At 41.3% G+C, this 21948-nt stretch overlaps 1 protein-coding gene across 3 annotated transcripts in view; it reads right to left on the bottom strand.

The window, feature by feature from the left end:
- Window positions 1-21948, bottom strand: part of LRP1B (LDL receptor related protein 1B) — a 4835697-nt gene that overhangs the window by 634618 nt on the left and 4179131 nt on the right. For all 3 annotated transcript variants that reach the window (XM_069616528.1, XM_069616527.1, XM_069616526.1), the window contains exon 66: window positions 12114-12233. In XM_069616528.1, the coding sequence (XP_069472629.1) occupies window positions 12114-12233 (120 nt within the window). The remainder of the gene's footprint in view (window positions 1-12113; window positions 12234-21948) is intronic.

The raw sequence follows: 21948 nt of genomic DNA, 5'->3' as shown, positions 1-21948 counted from the left end.
TGGAGGTGGACCTTAAAAGCCTAATCCAACGCAGAGCGCGTGGTGTGCACAGTGTGTTTTCATGTTCTTGTGGGCTATCTGGGCTGATTGAACAGAGGGCATCTTCTTTTTAACTGCTAGCTCCTTGATACTTAATCCTCGCCTTTGGCTCCAGTTAAAGTACTGTGCTCCTAAGTGTATCCAAACTTTTAAGCTATTTAGTCTGTGTATCTGATGGCTCCAGCTTAGCGACCCTCAGAGCAAAGACGACTAGCCTTGTTGTGTGTTCTATTATTGGAAGCGATATCCAGAGTGCAACCTGATTGATTGAGGTGGGAGCGTTGTTTCTAGTAATTTATTAGTTTCATAGCCTGCCTCTAGGCCCCATTTTCAAGGGGTGGTTCGGGAGAGTGGTGTCTGTAAAACTGTAATTCCCCAGATCCATAGCCTGTTCCCCCGGAGCTGGACTACTGTTTTTAGACTCTTGTGCCACATTGTAATCAAGACTCTATTCTTGGGTAATCATCACTGATGATGTACCTAAACAGTGGAGCCGTGCATCCTCCAATGTCCTTACTAAATCTGGCCCTGATTACAGATCAGGATCTTCTATTGGCCGTCTTGCTACCATGGGTTCAAGTAATTCATTTACCCTTAATAAGAATGTTGAAGGCCCTAATGTTATCCCCTTATTAATTCCTCAAGAGGTTATTAATCAGAAAGGTTGCAGTCAGGGTACTGCCGCAGCTGGTCAAACTTCCACATCCAGTGTGGGGAAAATACATGGCTTTTACACCAAGGCAGTAAAGACTTATTTAAAACAACCTACATCTTCACATATACCATCAAGTATTGACGATAACTTCACTACTTCTATTTCATCCCAACGCCTGGATGATTCAATTAGTATGTTGAACTCTCCACTTGAAATTTTTCCGGGAATTAGACATTCTTCAGACTCAATGTTTTCTTCTATTAATTCAACCCCAGCCCTTGCTGCCACACTACGACTTTCTGCCGCTTTTCACAACCTAAAGGGGCATGCAGATCCTCTGATTTATGATGCATTATTAGAAATTAACCAAGTGTTATGCGTCTTGGTCTCATTATATGAAGGGTTGAAAACAGAATCAAAGACAACACTCCATTTTATTAGAGTCACTGCTTTTTAAATTTGACAACAGTTTAATGTGGCTAAATCACTTACTGATAACTATGTGTGTGACCAGGATGAGCAAACTGATGTAAGGGTTATAACACAAATCACCAAAAGGGACCTGTTGACATGTCTTTATTGGTATGTCGGGACCATATGACAGAAACTATCCATGATGATGAGGTTTCCATCGCCCCAACAGCATTTTCTGTTCCCACAGATTCAATACATCCAAGAGGTTACAGCTGGATGGTAATTCGACCAATCTAGCCCCCGCACCACTCACCCACCGGTGGTTGACTTAACTTCTGATCCCCATCCAACCATACTAGTGGGCAAAGTCAACAAAGCTACTGTCACTTTTTTTCAAACACCAAATTATACTTTGTTATGTGTGAATTCTTCATGGGGAGTTCACTTACAGGTGCAAGGTGCAATTACACAAACACATCATAATCAGAAATAAGCAACATTAAAAAGAATAGATTACCATGTAAATATGTTTTGTTTTCCATGATACGAAACCTATTCATAATAAAGTTTTTAAAAAAATGTAAGTAATTTTTTCGCTAATCCATTTCGGCCAGGAAATTCCCTTCGCTCCGAAACATCAAAGGCTCTCTCAACAGGTTCATTAGCAGATTTTTCTGCTCAGACAGTTCAATCAGCCAGCAGTTCTTGACTAAGCAAACATCCTGATGTTAATTTATCCTGGGTGGGAAGCCTAGCTGAGCTCATTTGAAACAAACTCAACTAAATGGACATAATGCAGTTAACTCTGTCTCTGACACTAAGCCAGGGACGGAGAACCCTGTTACTATGGCTAGTGGTAATAATTTTGTTAATCCTGTCACTGGCGTCAGCTTAGTGTCACAGAATTTGCTTGTCCCAGTATCCTGAAATAGGATTAAAATGAATTTGCCAAATTCAAACATCCCCGACTGCTCAGCTCAATGGCTTCTTCCATCCGGTACAACTGAAGCTGTTGCATTAAGTAATCAGGCTGTCCCCAAGAGGAACAACACCCATATGCAATCTCCTTTTAATGCGGATTCATCAAGACAACCAAGGCCAACTGCAGAATATACATTTTACTTAAGGCCCACCTCCACCACTGATATTGCAAAGATGAACAGAGATATTAGGCCTTGTAGACTTCTATTTAAATCAGCTCATAGTGCACTCAGGGGTCATGTTGAGACCCATTCCTGGGGGCCCACTATTATGATCTATCCAGTTGGTCTGCTTCTGCTGATATCCAGGCTGGCCTGTCGTCTCCTCATATGGTAAAACAAATTGATCCCCAGCAGGGCTTTCAGCCATTGTTGGGATCTCTCCTTTCAGAAAACAGAAACGTCAATCTGAATCACACTAATATCTTGAGACTGTTCCATTTAATTCTCTTGCTAAATGCCCTAATTAGTGATAATATAGATTGAATGGACTTTATTGACCACTTTCGTACAGAGATATTATATTCTTGAAATCAAACATTGTACAGGATTTATTAATTAATGATATGCAAGCGATTAGGTCCTTCGGTTTCAACCTTTCTTACTATAACATCTTCAGACCCACTTGGGTTCAATCGCTGGATGGAGGACACATTAGGTGGTCTCCAAGAGGATTGATTGCCTGCCTTAGAAGAGACAATGACTACTCTGGACCGCCACCAATTACTTTGAGTACATCACCATCTAGCGATCAACATCAAGATTGTCCCTGGTTGTCAAAGGTATTATCTGTAAAAAGGGATTTAAAGCTAGGACAATTTCCCTAGCCCTCAAGTTTTGGACATGGAGGTAACATTGATATCTTGGGACACCAGAGGTAAATCCTCTCTAAAGACAAATACAATAGTTGGTCAGATGCTAAAGTATCATCATCTAATTTCCCTTCAGGAAACATGAAACATGAGGTGCCCTATATTGGATGGTTACTTGTCATCCTTTCAATCTGCAAAACATGTCAGTTTGTCTGCCCCTCTGGGGGTTTGCTCACATTGGTTCGTTCATGTCAGTATGTAAGTATAGTTTCCTCCTTGGAAATTACATTTTGTGTACTGGGAATTCATATTAGATTATGATTGGGCTCTAGTATTGACATTTTGATCCTTAACATTGACCGGCACCCTGGTATAGGACAACTTGTGATGTTCTTTGAATATATATTGGCATATGTCAGTGTATGGCAAGTGAAAAACCCAGTAGTCAGATCATTTTATAGGGGGACATAAATGACTGTTGTTTATCCATTCAGTCCAAACAGACTTTCCTCTCCTAGGTGCAGAGAAAAAACATTATGTCCAGGTGGAGGCACACCTTGGAAGGACTGGGCCTGACCACGTTGAATGGTTCCATTACTGGTGATGTCCCAGGAAGTCACACCTGGACAAATGGTTTGGCCCATTCGACTCTGGATTACATTTTCACTAGCAGGAGTTTGTATGATAGATGTAATCATCTTTTCATTGTTCCAAATTCCTATAGTGTTCACAGCTATTTGACAGTTGCCTTTTGTTTTATCTCGTCTGTCAGTGAGCAGCCATTACTCTTTGACCCAAAATGAAGAATATATCTGGCTGGAAATCGTGTCAGCTGGAACAAGGGCACTACAAGGAAGGTAAATGCAGCTGCGTCCGCCTGTCTGATTTCCTCCACGCTTGACTTGCAGTATTCATCCTTTATAGTGGACAATTATGGTGACTTCTTGGAAGACCTATTATCACAAAGTTTATGTAAATTGAAAGGTAGATTGAGTCCTTCCAAAAAGCACCTCCATGAGTTTGATCCAAATGTGGTAAATCACAAAAAGTACCTGCATCACCAGCTTTAAATCATAAGATAAGTCATGTCCCTAAATTCTCCTTCCAGTTGTCTGTATTTGAAAAAGCCAAACAGGCCCATAAAATTGCTTGAGAATTAAGCTTGCTCTAATGTATCAGCAAGATGCTGTAAAAATGCTATCAGTTTTGAGGAATAATGATGTGGGTTTACTTTTTAATCTGATGAACGCTCTTGCTAGATTGCAGCTCTTCGGTGTCAGAAAAACCCCAATGGGTCACCCACTTTGGCATGGAATATGGTACTAAGATCGAAATTTTTGCCAACACTCCCTTTGTAATTGAGTCCCTGCCAAGTGCCTGGTCATTGATTATCGATAAGGATGAAATTCGTGAAACAATACAAAAATATACTCTCACATGGGCTTCTGGCTCCAATGTATTGTTTAAAGATGTTTCCGACACCTGGTCTAATATTTTGTATGCTCTTTTTTATTAATGTTGCTGTAACCTTTACCTTTTTAAAATCCTGTTCTAAGGCCTTTATTCTACCAAATTTTAAAAGGGGGTCCTTTTCTGATCCTTTACATTTTCATCCTATGGCAACCATCAATGCGGATAGTAAGATCGTTGCCTCCTTATTCGTGCACCCCCCAATGGTAGACTGGCTTTCGGAAACATCACATCACATTGTCTTTCGAAAACGGAACAACATTGAATGGGTTCATTCGGACAGAAAATGTGCAGGTGCCATTAAACCATGACGGTGCACTGTCACGCAGTATTGTAACTTCACATGGGCTAAGCGGGGCTGCCTACTCACCCCCTGCCTATTCAATCTATATCTGTGAGCATTGAAATTCTGCAGCCATAGCTTCTCCAAAGATCGACCATATAAAACCAATTTGGCTTGCATACACGGACAATTTTCCAATTTTGGTTTTACCCCTAATGCACTACAACATCTTTTGTCTGCATTTACCCAATTTAATGCACTAGTAAACAAATAAATAAATCTTTTACTTGACAAATAAATAAAGTGTGCCTGGAAAAAGTGCAGGTCTTTATATATCTGTGATTCCCTATTTTTGCTAAGCAAAACAAATGTCACATGAGAGAATGGCTGTGCTCAGGTGGTCTGATGGCAAGAAATCAATTGGTTCAGGGGACCATTAGATATGGTAAGTATTCGATTCTACCCTCTTTGAAGTTCTATGAGGCGGAAAATAGTTCCCTTGATACGTTATGGTATTGAGCTTCTGCCTCCTTGGGTCCTTGATTTACTTTGTGGTATTGAGGCCACATTGTGGCAAGGGTTCTTCAACTCAAGCAGAGTATACCTCTCTCTGCTATTCATATAAGCTTGGTCGACAGTCAATGAAATGCAGGCCACAGTGGAAGTATCTATCATTTTATTACAAACTACTATGTCCACCCAGTTTTCTATCATTATACTTCAAACCCAATAAGGTTATGATCAAAAGAAATGTTTTTGTGTGTGAAATTGAAGATTTTTTGAATCATTTACTTGTAAATTTGGGTCTTCTTCCAGCAGATCTTAAAGAGAATCCCATGAGCGTTAAAAGATTACTGTATAGGCACGATTTGGCCCTCATGACGGACAAGTTTCATTCTTATGATTCACTTAAACATTTGAGATTGGACTTGAAATCTGTTGGTGTTGTTGCCCCTTATCTTGCAGTGTACCCTTTTAGATTGGTGCTGCATCTTTGTATTTGGTTCTGGTGGAACCAGGTGTTCACTAAGGAGACACTGAATCATTTTAACAGGATGCCTTTTCAACAAGCTGTGTGTAGGTTTTGTCAAGTGCATAGTCATGTGGAATACATCTTATAATATCATCATATTTTAAGCAACAGAATCTCAGAGAAATTCTCTTAAGGAGATTTCTGTCAATGATAGCTACAATGTCATGTGACTCTTTTATGCAATGTTGTCTGATGGGTCAAACTGCCTCGTTGGATATAGCAGAGACAGATTTTTTGTCTTCTCATTTTTCATGATGAACTGTTTTAATTGTTTTACTGTAAATGTTTATTAATTGTACATGCTTCAGTTTTACTGAATTTATTATTTTGCATATGGACTCTAATTAAACTGGCTTATTTGTTGAAGGTTTTTTAAACTGTATAACAATAAAAAGTCCATGCATACCATAATTATAGACAATACGCTGCAGCCCACAATATCTGCAGCTTTTTAATTTCTCACTGCAACAATTCATGGAGTATCATCACTACTACCCAATGGGGAGCTCATCGCTGTGAAGCTGGGCTGTGACCCAATAATCCCCCTCGTCATAGTGGAAAGCAGGACCTCACACGGATAGACTTCTCTTATGGGGATAAGGACACTGTTCTGTGAAGGATCTACCTAACCCTTGTGCCCTCGCACCCATAAAAACCTTAAAGTCTGCAGGAAGAGCAACTGAAAATACTACTGTGCATTACAGTAACATTCCCTCCCTCTCTTCCTTGAGACTTGACACCAACAAGAGGAAGAAGAATAAGAATGATGACATACTTTTTTCTAAAAATATTAGGAAATCGGTGGCCACGCGAAGCTTGAAGAGCGCCTCATGGAAACAATCAAAAGTCTGTGACACTACGATGGGTTGGGCATAGCTAGGAAAGGTAAACACAGAGGAAGGATGGAAAGAACTGAGAAACTGGCAAGGAGCCAGCAAAGCCTGGGAAGATTGAACATGAGAACCTGTCAGCTGTGCAGAAAGGTTGGTCCTCAGAAGAGAAGATGCAGAAGAGTGGAAGTTGCAGGGAAGACCTGTGAGCTGACAAAGAGCTGACTCACTCCAGTTCTGAGGAAGTTGAGGTGGTAGCATGACCTCTGGGAGATGGACTGTTCAGTCTGACAACAACGCCAAGACCACCATACCTTTGTGGAGCTGCACAGGTGAACCAGGAAGAAGCATAGAGCAAACAGCAAACCAGCCACAACTCCAGGAAGAAACAGACACATGTTCCCAGCACAAACAAGGTAGTGGGAACTGTGGGAGATCTGGTTGAGATCCCAGGAAGCCAAAGAGTCAAGAAAGCCCCGGGAGTAATCACTCTTATCACAGTAGTGATACCCAGAGAACCAAGAGTAAACAAAGTCTCAGGAGTAATCTCCACCACCACAGAAGAGATATCCAAAGGTCTGAACATCAATAGTACATTGAGAGGAATCTCCCTCAGCACAGTGATAATCCAAGACGATTCTAGACAACAAGAGCTATCTGGAGATAATCCTTATAACATCCTACGACAGGGAGGAATTGCTAGGACTGTAAAGAAAGTTTTCAAAAGCCCATGGGAAGAAGTGAATAGATTTTTGAGGACTGTACCAGGGGACCTCAATCAAAAAGTTACTCCAGGGAATAAAATGTATACAAAAAAGAAGCGTACACCAAGCAAAGCAACACTAATATATTGGCCCAAACAGCTGGGAAGTACAGTTGAGACAGTCCTGTGGATCAGCACTGAAGTGAGCTGTCGACACTGCCCACTGTGGCAGAATATTTTATACATAATTTGCCGAATTTACATACAATATTTTAGTTACATTTATAAGGCAGGTCACAAGAGTGGATTGGTTGTACCACAGCAGTCCCCCTATATCATGCTGAAGGCTCCTAATTGGTGTATACGCTTTTTGGCCATAGTTGCATTAACACCACTTGTGACATCACAAACCTTCCCACACCGCCCCTCAAATATGTGAATGTGCTGATCAGTCAAAAACGTTTTCATGCCATTGGTTGGTAATATCCAATGTACCAAATAGCTTGAGATGGCAAAAGAGGAGACATTCAAACCAAGTCAGACCAATGGTGTGCCCCAAGGACATCATCGACGACACTGTACAATGTTTCACCCTGGGGACATTGAAACCTCTCCCCGCTGATTGGCTTTTCCTCCCGCACCCAAAACCTTCAACCCCACTGCTTTGGCCTTCATCTCCCTTCCCACGCATTGCTACCAAGTGTACCAAGTGTAGTCTGCAAAAAACTGTATAACACTGTGGCTGGAGTTGTCCATTTCAAATTTGTGCATAAAACAATTTGCATAGGACGGTGCCATAGTTTGTAGCAGTAACAATAAATTCTTCCTACAGGTTTCCGGAACATCCATGGGTGCGACTATGGCACCGTCCTATGCAAATTGTTTTATGCACAAATTTGAAATGGACAACGTACTTCATAAGCCAGATTGGAACAAGCACATACATCTGTGGGTACGTTATATAGATGATGTTTTTGGAATTTGGACGAACACAGAAGCTACTTTTGATGCTTTTTTTAATTATTTGAATAGTATTGACCAGCGGATCCAGTTTACCAGCACAACATCCAAAGACAGGATTACATTTCTGGATGTTCAAATACTCAAGAGTGATACTGGTTACAAGACTACACTTTTCCGCAAACCTACTGATCGCAATAATCTATTGCACAGATTGAGTTTCCGCCAACCTAGTCTCCTGAGAAATCTGCCATACAGTCAATTACTGCGTGTGAAAAGAATAGTGAGTGATCCCGAAGACTGTCTAGCCCAAATTAAGTTTTTGATCTTAGAGGTATTGAGCAAGAAAAATCCACATGAGGACCTTGGACTGCGGCTTAATAGGAGAGAAACCTTTTGGATAGATAAACTTGGTAGTTTATCTCCTCATGGACTCAATGAAGAGATTAACTATCATTGCTACATTTAACTATGACATAGTGATTCAGTGGCAACCAATATTGAAGGTTCAGTATACTCTATAGACTTTCCCTTGAACCTCAGATTTGTTGTACATGGACATCATGCTTTACGTATGACAGTATTCCACTGTCTTGTGCTATTTCATCTGCGTTAGAAGTTGTTTTTTTCTGTATTTGATGCCTGGGTTTCCAGGTGACATATAATATTTATGTTTGTTTCCGTGATTGAGAAATTTTCATGTCGCTCTAAATCTGCTAAATTGGTTGATTTATATTTACATAGATGTAGACACTTTGCTGCCGTGCCTCCCGGATGTCCAGTCTGGGACCCAAGGTGGCATTGTTTTCAATGGCACCATTAGCGGCAGATTTTATTTATTTTTGTTGATTCTGTTTATATTTGCCATTTTGTATGTAAACAACATAGCTGTTTTCACTGAGTATTTTTTCATTTCTATGCTGATTCTATAATTTTATTTTAGACATTATGCACCCTAGAATTAGTACTTGACCACCATTAGACTATATAATTACTTAGTTTATACCTTGGGGACTTACAAATCGAGATAGCATAGCTATTTGAAAGTCACACGCATCGCGCCGTCTTATAGACGCGATGCGGTCACGTGGTTATGTAAATAACCCGTTTCCTAGCAACACCACAATACGATGATGCACTGCAGTGTTCAGACGGCTTGTCTCACGGCCGTGCTGCGTTTACAGGTATCTTTGCATTTTAGATTGTAATAGATAAACTGCTTCACTTAAACACATGTAGCCCTCTGATTACTCTAACTTTCATGCTTTTAGAAAGCCGTTGTGACCGCTGTCCTTCATTGGACCACGGGTGTTACTGACAGCCTGACACTCGTAAAAAAAGCTACACTGGCTACACACCGGTATAGAGGTACCATTTGTTATTTGTTTTTTACTCCTTTAGCCTTATTATGTTGTTGATTTACTTGTTTCTTACTACATTTATTTTGTTGTTTATTTCCAAACATATATTCCAACGCTCATATGAACATTCTACACTCTGGTATGTGTTTACATTTTCTTTATTGATTTATGCATGTGTTTTTATGTTGTGTGTTCACATTATCTCAATACAGACTTGCCCTGATGAAGGAGTTTGTATACTCCGAAATGCATTGGCATATTAAGTCCATACCTAACATGTGATGTGTAGCTGCAGCCTCACTAAAATACCATTAGTGTTGTGCTCTTATCAATGATCTTTTGATAAATTATTATTGAATTTATTTCTGACTTGGATTCTTTTTGACTATCATTTTTGAAATTGGATACAAGCACGTTTACCTATATACAGGAATATTTTGAAGAAAGTCTTTTTAACTTCATAACCTGTTGTTTTGGGTATAACGGAGAGCGGCTGTGTGACTAAGTTGGCCATACTTAGTCTTTTCCTTCACTGTCATTTAATTTCTGTCACAAAATCTGTGGTCTTCAGAAATATAATTTCCACAGTTGTATATACATCAGGGATGTTCCCTGGTCAGTAAAAATGTTTCACGAAGTATAGTTCAGTGAACTGAACATTTCTATTGTTGAAGTTACCAATAACTGGGATGCATTTTTAATGGTAAAACAGAGGACAATTCTAGAGCAGCAATTATGGTGATGAAAGGAAAACCTATATGCGGACCCAAAGGATTTAGTGGGCATTGTGGGCATGATATACAAAGCATTTTTTTCAAGGGGATTTTCAGATTGAAAAACACTTTTGTAAATCAGGGCCTAAGTGTCAATATCTTCTAACACATACTGAATCAGGATGAGCATGATTGTGTCACTGTGGTTCCCATCTGGATACTGGAGACTACAGGATTGAGTAGTGTCTGATGCAAAATTAAGTTCTCCTAACCATCATATTAAATCCTCAATACAACAATAGCTTTTGAAACCTCGCTACGTGTAACAAGGGTAAATGAATAATTGCCAATGCCAGGAATGTGCCTTGTACTAATCACTATTCAACCTGATGGATCTATTTTATTAGATTTATCTGCAACTTTCGATACCACTGATCATAATATTTTATCTGGTACACTTATGTACCGGATTAGAATTAGAGGTCAGTTATTGCAATGGCTTCACTCTTTTTCGAATGCCAGAGAGCAGTCGTTGCACTGAACCATTCGGTGCTCTGTATGTGGTTCCTCATAGCTCAGTTCCTTCTCCATCACTTTTTAATTTGTATGTGGGGACTCTGAGCAATTTGATTTCTAGGTTTGACATTGTTATGCACCAATACATTGACGATATGCACATATACCTTAGCATTTCTTCTCAGAGATATATGTTGTGTATAGGTGAATGTCTTACTTATATTGAAGCCTAGATGTTGGATCACTTTGAAACCAAATCCGTCTAAGACTGAATTATTTTTAGTTTCTTGGTCTGGTGATCAATTGTTTTTTAAATGTGAACATTCCAGGCTCATAATCATGATTTTCCCAGTTGGTCAAGTTGCTGGGTTTTATGCTAGATCCTTGACTCACTTTAATTCCACATATCAATGTCTCAGTGAAATCTGATAACTTTCACCTTTATGTCATTTTTGCACCTTAGTGCAATCTTTAGTTTTATTGTGCATTAATTATGTCCATTTTATTCTCACTTGTATTCTGCATTCTTCGGTGGCTCCTTGACAGACTGCCTTCTATGCATGATGCCTATCCTAGTTTCCCTGCACTGGCTTTTAATGGAGGCCAATTTTAATGGAAGCAATCCATTGAGCAAACACTCTTAATTGTCTAAGAAACTTCGGGGTGGAGGTGTTAAGAGAGTTAGGGAGGAAATTGGCACTGATACAGGTAACAGGCACTTAGAGCCTGGGGTAAGAGAATACAAAGAATACACTGAGGTATGAGACAATGAGAGAGATTCAGATGCATGATGATATGGAGAGGTGGTTGTGGAAACATGCAAGATGAAGATTATAACAACATTTAGAGGAATGTGTGCGATATTATGAGCAAATTGGTTTTGCGGTGCAATCTGGAAGAGATATTTGAAAGTATGAGATGATGAAAGAGAGAATTATAGGGGAGGATATGAGATATATAGTGGGCTTGCAAGAACAGAGTGAAGGCAAAAGGAGCAGGGATGTTCATAAAAATACAAAGCATAGAATAATGGCAAGGTAAGGAAACAACGAATGGAGGTACATGTGTAAAGGATGTGGAGGCCAGCACAATAATCTGTTAGACACTAGTGTCTGCCTCAGAGAGGACAAGGAGGTTCTGGGGACTAAGGGATGCAGGGGGCAACGTTGTGTGAGGCATGTGCATGTAAGTGGATTTTGGAAGATGTTGATGAAATGGGTGAGCTAAAGTGACAGCAGTTAAGGGTAGGATTCATGAGTGGGGTGTGTAAGAGAATCATTTAGGAGAGACCATAAACGTTCTTAAATATTAAAAGCTAAAGAAAAGTAAGCTAAACATACTCACCACAATTTTCCTCGTCTGAGCCATCTGCACAGTCCGCATCCTCATCACAAACCCAGAGTTTAGAAATGCAGTGTTTTGTAGTTTTGCATTGGAAGTGGTCTGGAGAGCAGCTATGTTCAGCTTTAAATTAAAATGGTGTAGAGCAATGTTATTTCAAGTTGACGTCATCAAAGAAAAATTCATTTACGCAAGGTAATCACATTTATTTTTGTTTTGCATTGTCAGATTGAAAAGTATGTAAGCAACAGTGAAATGATGAGGTTACAATGGTCAGGATAAACCATTTTTAATTTGTGCTTTTATAAATTTTAAATGCATTATTTGTCATTATAAAGGCATTACTATGCACATACACAAAAATAAGTTACTTTATGGGCTCGATTCACAAAGATATTTGAGAACAAGTGCTGTTGATGCAAATCAATTCTAATTCCACTGCATGCAACCATAGATGTAGTTACAACAAGACCGACTAAGTCCAGGCCTAGGGCAGCTCATTTTCAGGGAAGCAGCATTTCATCGCAGTTTATTTTCAATGTACTGGTTGTTATTTTTTAAAGCTAATTATCCACAGCAATGCACATCTTTTTGAGCTGTTATCAGTCATGCCACTCTGACACCTAAAGTCTTTAGTAGCCAAACTTGTATATATGTTTGATACTAGCAAAAGCTTTAGTGTGACTTTAGTTATATATATTTAGTGATTCAGTCATACAACTCTCAGACATAAATCTCAGATACAAAGCTCTGTGGTCATTCATATCTTCTCAAAAGGGTCTTTAACATGCAAAACAACCAAAACCTCATTGGTTGTATTAGTGCCACTTCACGTCATCTCAAGAATTATTTCTAATCAATACACACATACACTGTGTTAACCAATCACTTTTATATTCAAATACATGACTTGCATATTTTAAACCATTGCAAACATGAAGGTTTTGCCTTCAGAAAAGTAAAGGTTAAACATGATGCATCATTTTACAATAATAAATGCAGGTGGCACTAAAATGATGTTCAGAAGCAAGCACACATATCCCTCCCTGGCCCCACATTTCAGAAGTCTGTGGCCGCCCAAAAGGTGCAAGCATGAAATAGGTCATAGAGAAGTTGAAGTGGTGAAGAGAGTATCTGAATGTGCAAGTGCATCAAGAAACCTGTGAAAGGATACCCAAAGTCATAGAAGGGGAAGGTTTTTCACAGCTGTAGAGGTGTCCCTTAACAATATGCATTCCACCATCATTACATCTTTCACAAAAGTTGTTCAGTGCTAAGCAGGCAAATGGCATCCCTGCTGAGTTTACCATGTGTCTTTAATGCCATTCTGCTGCACGCTCAGAACTACCAGGACAACCAACTGCAAAGTATGTCACATGATGCATAACTGTGATGCTTATAAGTCATCAAAAATGATTTCTTTTTTAAATACAAGTTAGGACGTTTACTGTGAACAGTACTTCAAACAACTGCAGGACCTCCATATCTATACCCACACATCTCAAAATGTTCTAATGTATTATACAGTCCAACCAGCAAACATTTTACATTACCTTAAACACAAGCTGGCAAGATCCATAGCTTAAACCACACCCACAATGGTAATATTGTGTTGGAACGCCCAATCCATTGCCCAATTGTACTCTTGGAGTGTTGAAATGAAGGATGATATCCATCACAGTGATAAGCATCGAGCAAGGTGACAGTTTAAATTATGAAGCGATTTGAACGAATGTGGATGCGGGAGTAGCAGAGGAAAAGTTAAGTGAGAGTGGAAAATCGGCAAATCAGATGCAAACAATGCTACATAAAGGCCCCCGAAAGGGCACTAGACATGGATAGAAACTGCTGAAAGCACTGCCATTGCTGATGGTAGGAGCAGGCAAGTGGATATATGCCCTTGAAAAACAGACAGAAGGCATTCCACTAGCAGTAGGAGATGTGAAATGCTTGTTTGCTATATTGTTATGAGAACAATCAGACAGTATTTGGAGAAAAGTAGAATACCCAGGGGTCAAAAAGGCAATGTTAATTAGGACACAACACACTTGATTCATTGTCAGGCAAAAGTATGGGCTGCCAAATTCAGGAGATGTGGATGGCTGAGAAAGGGGAACCATGGAACAAACCCATAGCAATATTTTATCACATGTTAAAGAAAGGACTTCCAAAGGATTTACAGAAAGATATGGACACAGTGGTGGGGACTGAGGCTAAGGGATGGGCAGAGATTCAGGCAATTAAAGTGTACCAAGAGTAGGAGAAGGGACTTTAGAATAATGCACAGAAAGCTGAGGCTAAGTTGGTGGAGAAGAAGTTGGCAAAGGAGTGGACAGAAGGGTACCAGTATCATCCAGATAACCAATGTTATCATGGAGGTTATCATCAAGGGAGTCTTTTTTTTAGAAGAGGTGGAGCAGGCTATGTAGGAATGGGGGAGAGATTTGGAGGACCAGGACTAGGTTAGTCATGTGGAAGAATAGGGCCTTTTGCAGGTGAATGTAGTGGTAGAAACGGGCATTATTCTGGTCGCTGTGCCTGCCCCAGTAGAACAGCAGTTCTGATTACATATCACCCATCATCGGGAATGATTACTCTGAGCGACCCATTTTGCCCAGTTCCCATGCAAGCGTCCCAGTAGAGAAAACTCTCACAGTATCATCAGGCATCACCAACACAACAAACACAACCCCCAGATCTAAATGCCACACCAGCACGTATACAGCAGCAAACACAACAGTCTGTACATCAACCATGGGACAATATTTTTTGCCAAACAGCACTGTAATGCACTATACAGGGACAAGTGTAGTGGGAGGTACCTATTACCTATTTCCTGGGTAGAACACTTATCCAGACTGGGACAGTCGACAGAGAGCCCTGGGGTGCCCTGGTGTGCCCAGTCCTGTCAATCACTGCAACCCGGAAGAGGAACCCCTGGTAGGTGTGAAGATGGTTGATATAGGGGTAACAAAATCATGCATAAAGGAAGGGGAGCCTCCTCTTACCAGGATAGATAATGGGCATAAAGGGGTTCTCCGGGGAAATAGAATTGGTTCCCTTTACTGAACATTTACCCCTCAAGTTATGTACCAAAGAAGTGTTAGCCATACTATTATTTTCAGCAGACATACCATTGAACGTGTTAGGTAGGGAACCGCTAAGCAAGCTGAATATCGCAATTTCATTTACAGAAGAAGTTGCAGTGTATTCCACTCCAGGCATTTGTTATGCTAGGTTTCTGGCAGTAACATGAGAGTTGTACATCAATGGAGCTACACAAGGGATACCCTTGCACCCAGATTTGTTTATGTATGGAGCAACAGTGTTATTGAGCTGAGTGCCTGGCTAGAGAAACAAACCATGGAGAGTGCCGTCTGAATTTTCTCTCAGACCAACAGTTCACCAGGACCATGATCTGGGTACTATCATTACTCTAGATTTGGAAGTGGTGATGATTGCAGAGTACAATGTTGTGTTCAAATGGAATGACAATCAAGGAGATGAGTCCTAATGGACTCCATGGGAATGGGACCGTACCAGCATTCCACCTCCTTTAATATCCCAGTAACACTGAGATATTGGGCAGCAGAGATGGTAGGTGCATCTATTGCAGGTATCCCACCAGTAATACCAACGGGATACCACCAGACTCGTAATTAGGGCCTGTAATTGACTTGAAAAATGTGTTTTCCCCCATTGCATTGTACCCTGAGTCTCAAACTCTCACTGTGATTACTTATTGTGGACAAGGATTCCTCAGGGGTACTGTGAATCCATGTGATGAATCACCTTCTGGGTAACAGTGGTCCATGGTTGCATATCGGTTTCTAAAACATCAATCAGTCTTACACACAAGACAGGATCTGAAGAGATTGGAATAACAACCAAATTATACATGTCATAGTCAAATTTTGATAACATGGACGTAATGGCAGGCTTATCTCTTGCTTATCAAGGTTGTGGATCATTGGTTAGTTGCAACACAGCAAAAAAACAATTATTACCCATTGATAAAAAGGGCCTGTCCAGTCAAGGTTGTTTCAAAAATATCTACTTTATTTATATCACAAAAGACAATGCTACGAAATACAACCACTCTGTAGGGTAATGCAGAGGACAGACAGTTTCAAAGAAGGAAAAGGGATGCACTCTGTATACTGACTGCAGAGTCGTCAATATAGTTTATAAAAACAACAGTTTAAGTTTACTTGGCTTCAGCACAAAGGGAACAATGGGTATCAATATGTCTCTAGGGACCTCCTGGGATGAACCAGGGGGGTAGAACTACAATGTACCTTGTGCTGTAGGTGTTCTTGGTGCACGACAGGGTCGTTCTGGCTTCGGGGCACCCTGCAGGCTTCTGTGACAGAGTTCGAGAGGGGAGCCAGTTGCGGGTATCAGGCAGCAAGACGGTTCGGCGAGCAAAGCTGGACCAATGACTGCAGGCTGGCTTACATGGCCGCTTGGGTCAGGAATCATTGTCTCAGAACTGTTCAGTGAATCTGAAGCACTGGCCGAGACATCTTAAATGTCTTTAAGTGACTGCCGCGTTACAACGGTCAGTGATGCAGTCAGTTGCAGCACGAGGAACTCGACTGGCTCAAAAATGTCCTTTAAGGCTGACATTGGTAGATGCTCGTCAAGGCACTTTTCCCAGCTTCTTAAATGGGCTGGTGTCATCCTTTAAGGCGGACAGCCCAACACTGAGGAGTGTTTTGCATGCAGCTGCCTAGTCTGTGGTTGTAGGTTCAGAGACCTTGTGGCACTCCTTTTCCAGGTAACTTGCTGCATAGTCTAGCAGGGCATGCTGTGTGCTTCTGGGCACTGGTTCTAGAGTGACTGGAGGGTCCCATGAATTCGGTTTCTCCCTCTGTTCCCTGTAAGAGGGTTAGGGGAGAGATCTTGCTTCCCTCTTTGGAAAGCCTGGCCTTCATTCACTGGCAGAAAATGTAAGGCTCACTGGACCTTCAGCCAGGGTTCAAGATTGCGTTTTTCTTTGTTACTTCAAGTGAAGTCTACAGATGGTCTGCCAAAAGAGGGGCTCAACACTTTTAAAGGCAAGTGGGTCACAGAGATTGGTGTAGGCTAAGCCTACCTTAATGAACCAATCCTGGAGTCATACTAAGTCCAACCCATCTTCCTGTCTACTGTTGATCAAATAATCTTGCTAGTTAATGGTTCACTCTGTGGTTCCTGGTTAAAGCAGCAGGTCTCTGTTGAAGCTGTGACAAGACCATACTCTCTAGCTCCTGCAAACCACATGCTCATACCTTATGAATTAGGTTCCCCTTACATTGGTGGCCTACTGTAAACACCAACCCCAGACATGACAGTTCACTGTCATTGACACTGAGGGTTTGAGCTGGATTCAGGTTGACACAGTTACATATGAAATGTTGTTGGGTTTCCTGTTGCCTTTGTTAACCTCTCCAGCCAGGCCCCATGTGGGTCTGTTTGAAGTGCAATCTATTATTATGTTACTAGCTGCCACCAGCTGCCGATCCCCACAAAAGAGCATGGTATATCTGTATCAGGGATCTTCTGTGAACATGCAATCATTTATTTATCAGAAGGAATCCAAAAATGGAACATAAAACAGGCAAGAAGTAATGCTGTTCATTACAGCTGGGCAAGCACAAATCTAACAGCACAGTGAAACAGAAATTGTTGATGAGAGCTGACAAAAAATCCCACTGTGGTCAGATCTTTTATACAGCAAATACAATATTGTGTTCCCATGGCTCATCACCTTCCCTTTTGGTGCCACATTATTTCCCGCCCCACCCCACAAATGAATTGTTATTAACTACTAGATAATCACACTGACCTCTACAACTTTATTTATCTTCCATTGGTCAGCACACATAGGAATAACACAAGAAGCCTTGAGCTAGAGGGAAAGGAGACATTAACACTTCATCTGACCAATGAGGGGCCTCGTAGACATCACCACGGCCATGGTGTACCTGTTGCCTTTAAGGGACACCAAAACTCACTTTCTGATTGGCTCCTCCTGGATTGCCCTTTCATTCCACATCCCTTTTCCCAGACCCACCTGCCAAAGGGCTGTATGAAACCACCAATTGTGCTATTCGTGTACCTCCCCAAACACATCTTGGTGAATTTGAATTTCCCTGGTCTCGATGAGTACCCGTGAAACTGGCTTGCTGACCTTGTATGTATCAGCTTGCAGACCTCAACAAACAATTTGATGATTTCAAATCTGCAACTCTCAATAGAAAGACCAAGAAACGCCAAAAAGATATCAACGATTTCCAATTCGAAGTTGTTTACCCTTATATTTCTGATAAGTATATTATCTTCAACCTCAACCAGGGGACTGCCCCCGGCAACTCAGGACCAAGGGCACAGAGAAATTGCCAAATGGGAGTCGCATTTTCATGTTCCAGTAGCGGGTCATCATCCGACGACCAATCCAGGCACCAACATGGTCTGCCACCGGCTAATTTTGTCTATCCTCCCCCTTCCTTTTGACCTTTTTTAGGGGGTGGGGAATTTGTCAATCCCCAGCGGGGACAACCACAATGGGGTTTTCCCCCACATGGAGGAAGAATAAATTCACGCCCCCAACGCCGCAGACAGAGGTATCGAGTCCCTCAGAAGACTCTCAAACAATTCCCATTTACAATTTAGCAAAAATTGAATTTTCAGAGGCTGAACTCTCCCTATTGACTAAAGGACTATCCTTTGTGCCCAAAACTCTGACTGATTGGTATGACTCTGAAAAGGAGGTTCGCACTCTTCAACACAAAGTGGGATTATGCACCTTCTTTCAAGAACACACCCTGGAGACAGAGGCGAACGAAGAAGATACAGATTTACACAAACCCTCTTCGTTCACCACTTCAGACAAACTAATACAAAGCAAACTCCTCACTTTTGAAAGATGTATGCTACACAACCTTGACAAACTACAAATCAAAACAATGAAAATTAAGCACAACTTGACTTTAGCTGAAAAACAAGCTCTGATATCGCTCCAAAACAACAAGAAAATAGTGATCAAACCCTTTGATAAAGGGGGAGGGTAAGTCATCATGACAGTTGCACAATATAAAGACATGGTATTAATGCTACTCAATGATCAAGAAAGTTAAAGCATTCTCCGAAAAGACCCCACTAAAGAACTATGCCAAGAAATTTCAGACACAGTCAACTATGCACTACAACGGGACTGGATCCGCAAAAAAGAAGCAGAGTTCATGAGTAGACCACCCAAAGAACTCCATGCTTCTTTGCACTGCCAAAGGTGCACAAAGACCCTCTCAATCCACCAGGTCGCCCAATCGTGTCAGGGTGTGGGTCCATTCACGTACCTCTTTGCAAATTTGTTGATTAGTACCCATACACCAATTTATTTACGGGACACAACACACACAATTACCATATTTGAGGATTTGGAATTCAACCCAGCAGACCGAGTACTGATGAGTATGGACATCAAGTCCCTGTATACCAGTATCCCCCAGGAAGATGCCATAGAATGTGCTTGGGAATGGCTGACTACAGACCATATGCCGCATAGGGCCCCCACCAACTTTATTTTGGAGCTGATGATAATAGCGTTACGTAAGAACTTCTTCACATTTAAGAACTCAATATGCCTGCAGACTAAAGGCACCGTGATGGGTGCAGCGTTTGCCCCTAGTCTAGCAATTCTCTATATGGGCAAATTTGAAAATGAGCATGTTTTTTTTTTATCTGATCGCAACCAATGGCAAGCTCAGATCAGCCATTGGTATCGATACATCGACAATGTCATTTTCATATGGACCGGTACCCTGACCCAGTGCAAGAATTCTGGACCTGGCCCAATACCTGCAACTCTAATATACAATTTACTAAGGACCGTAACAATCCAAAATAAAGTTCCTGGACTTGACCATAAGACACAAAGACGGTAAATTAGAGTGTGACCTTTATCGTAAACCGACAGACAGAAATACATTCTTGCATTACGCCAGCAACCACCCGGAACACACAAAAGATAATCTGTCCTACGGACAATTTCTTTGAATATGCAGAAATTGCACCTCTATTGAGGACTACATGCGACACTCTGAAGCCTTATCCACCCGACTAAGAATAAGAGGATATCCAAAGAGACAATTGGAACAAGCAAAGAAAAGAGCTCAGAACACCAATAGGGAGACTCTGCTCCAACTGGAAGGCCCAGAGACCGCAGAAAATTGATTGACATGCGTAGTCACCTTTGGCACCCACACCTCACAAATAAATAAAATCATCAACAAATATTGGCATATAGCACGCCTGAATTTACCAGACGAACCACCTCCAAGGTTTGCATACAAGCGGGCTAAGAATATTAGAGAACATTTGGTACACTAACTTTACCAACCAGACACAACCGGTAGCGGTATACGTACCCTAAACCCCTACAAGGTCACCACCCATGCGGTAACTGTGTCGCCTGCCAGTTCACTTGAAATATGAAAACTTTCCAATTGGTAGGTGACAGTGGACCCTTAAGGACCTTACCAATTGTAAAAGCCAGAACGTCATTTACTGCATAGAATGCCCATGTGGCCTATGCTACATTGGTCAAACCACTTGGGCAGTCAATATCAGAATATCTGAACACAGATCCAAAATCAGATGTAAAAATTTAATAGCACCTCTAGTAGAACATGTTTTAGCCACCAACCACACCCCAAATGATTTCTTTGGTGGGTGGTCAAAAAAATCAAGGGAGGTCCGCACATCCAACACAGCCTCCTTAAAAAAGATCCAGGTGGATTCACCGTTTAGACAGTTATCAACATGGTTTAAACGAGATTTATCAGCCCCTACTATAAACAATGAGCCAGTGATGACTACCATTCATCAGGCATTTGATGCCTCTTTCCAGTCACCACATAAGTACGACACATATATAGAACTTACCCCACGGTAAAATCAGGCGTGCTTTCACAACAACTTAATGGGGTACCAATCCGCTGGCTACCTCCACTGGCAACCACCACTGCACACTGAGTGGTGTGATCACCGGTATCAGAGCTCAGGTTCAATATCCCATCACCCATGCAAGCATGCTCTGCCATATCACATTATGCCTTGAAATCATGCAGACATGGCCACATTCTCACACAGAGGACTTCAAAAAAACATATGCTGCATTTCTTACATGATTTGGGAGTCCTGCTTTTAAATGCTAACCGTTGATTAGCAGCTGCACAATGTCCCTTCGCTCTGCCCACAGGAGCTTGATCAGGCTCCCTTCATACACTGAATCTCTGCACGCATGATCTCCATGACAGCTAAACATAAACAACAGATCAAGTCACGTGTGCACACGCCTCATTCCTGACACGATCGCTGGGCAGTTCACTTCTCCACTTGTTACAGACGAGCGCTCTCACACGGTGAGTTACGGCAACAATATAACATCCTGATGGATGTTTTTAGTCTGCCGGCTGGAACCGCACATGTTGCATTTCACCTAAACTTCATCAGGATCACCAATTGGCACTCTTGGCCATACTATTTATTGTAAAGCACCAATATACACAATATATATATATATATATATATATATATATATATGGAATTGGTCACGTATACACCTGTGGCACCTTGATTTGTTGGCACACCTTTAGCACTTGGTCAATAGGGGTAGTCTCCCGCCCTTGACCCATTGAACTGCAACATACACGACACTGTGGCAGCTAGATTATTCTTCACCCACGGTATGTCAACAATACTCCTCTAGGGCACTATGGGCCTCATTGCGAGTTTGGAGGTAGCCATGCTGCTATTTGCGGCCTCCAAACTCGGATCTGGGTCCGTGTTGCCT

The sequence above is a fragment of the Ambystoma mexicanum genome, chromosome 9 (assembly GCF_040938575.1).
Source record: "Ambystoma mexicanum isolate Mex_15411 chromosome 9, UKY_AmexF1_1, whole genome shotgun sequence".
NCBI classification, from domain to species: domain Eukaryota; kingdom Metazoa; phylum Chordata; class Amphibia; order Caudata; family Ambystomatidae; genus Ambystoma; species Ambystoma mexicanum.
This window is presented reverse-complemented; position numbering and strand designations above follow the sequence as displayed.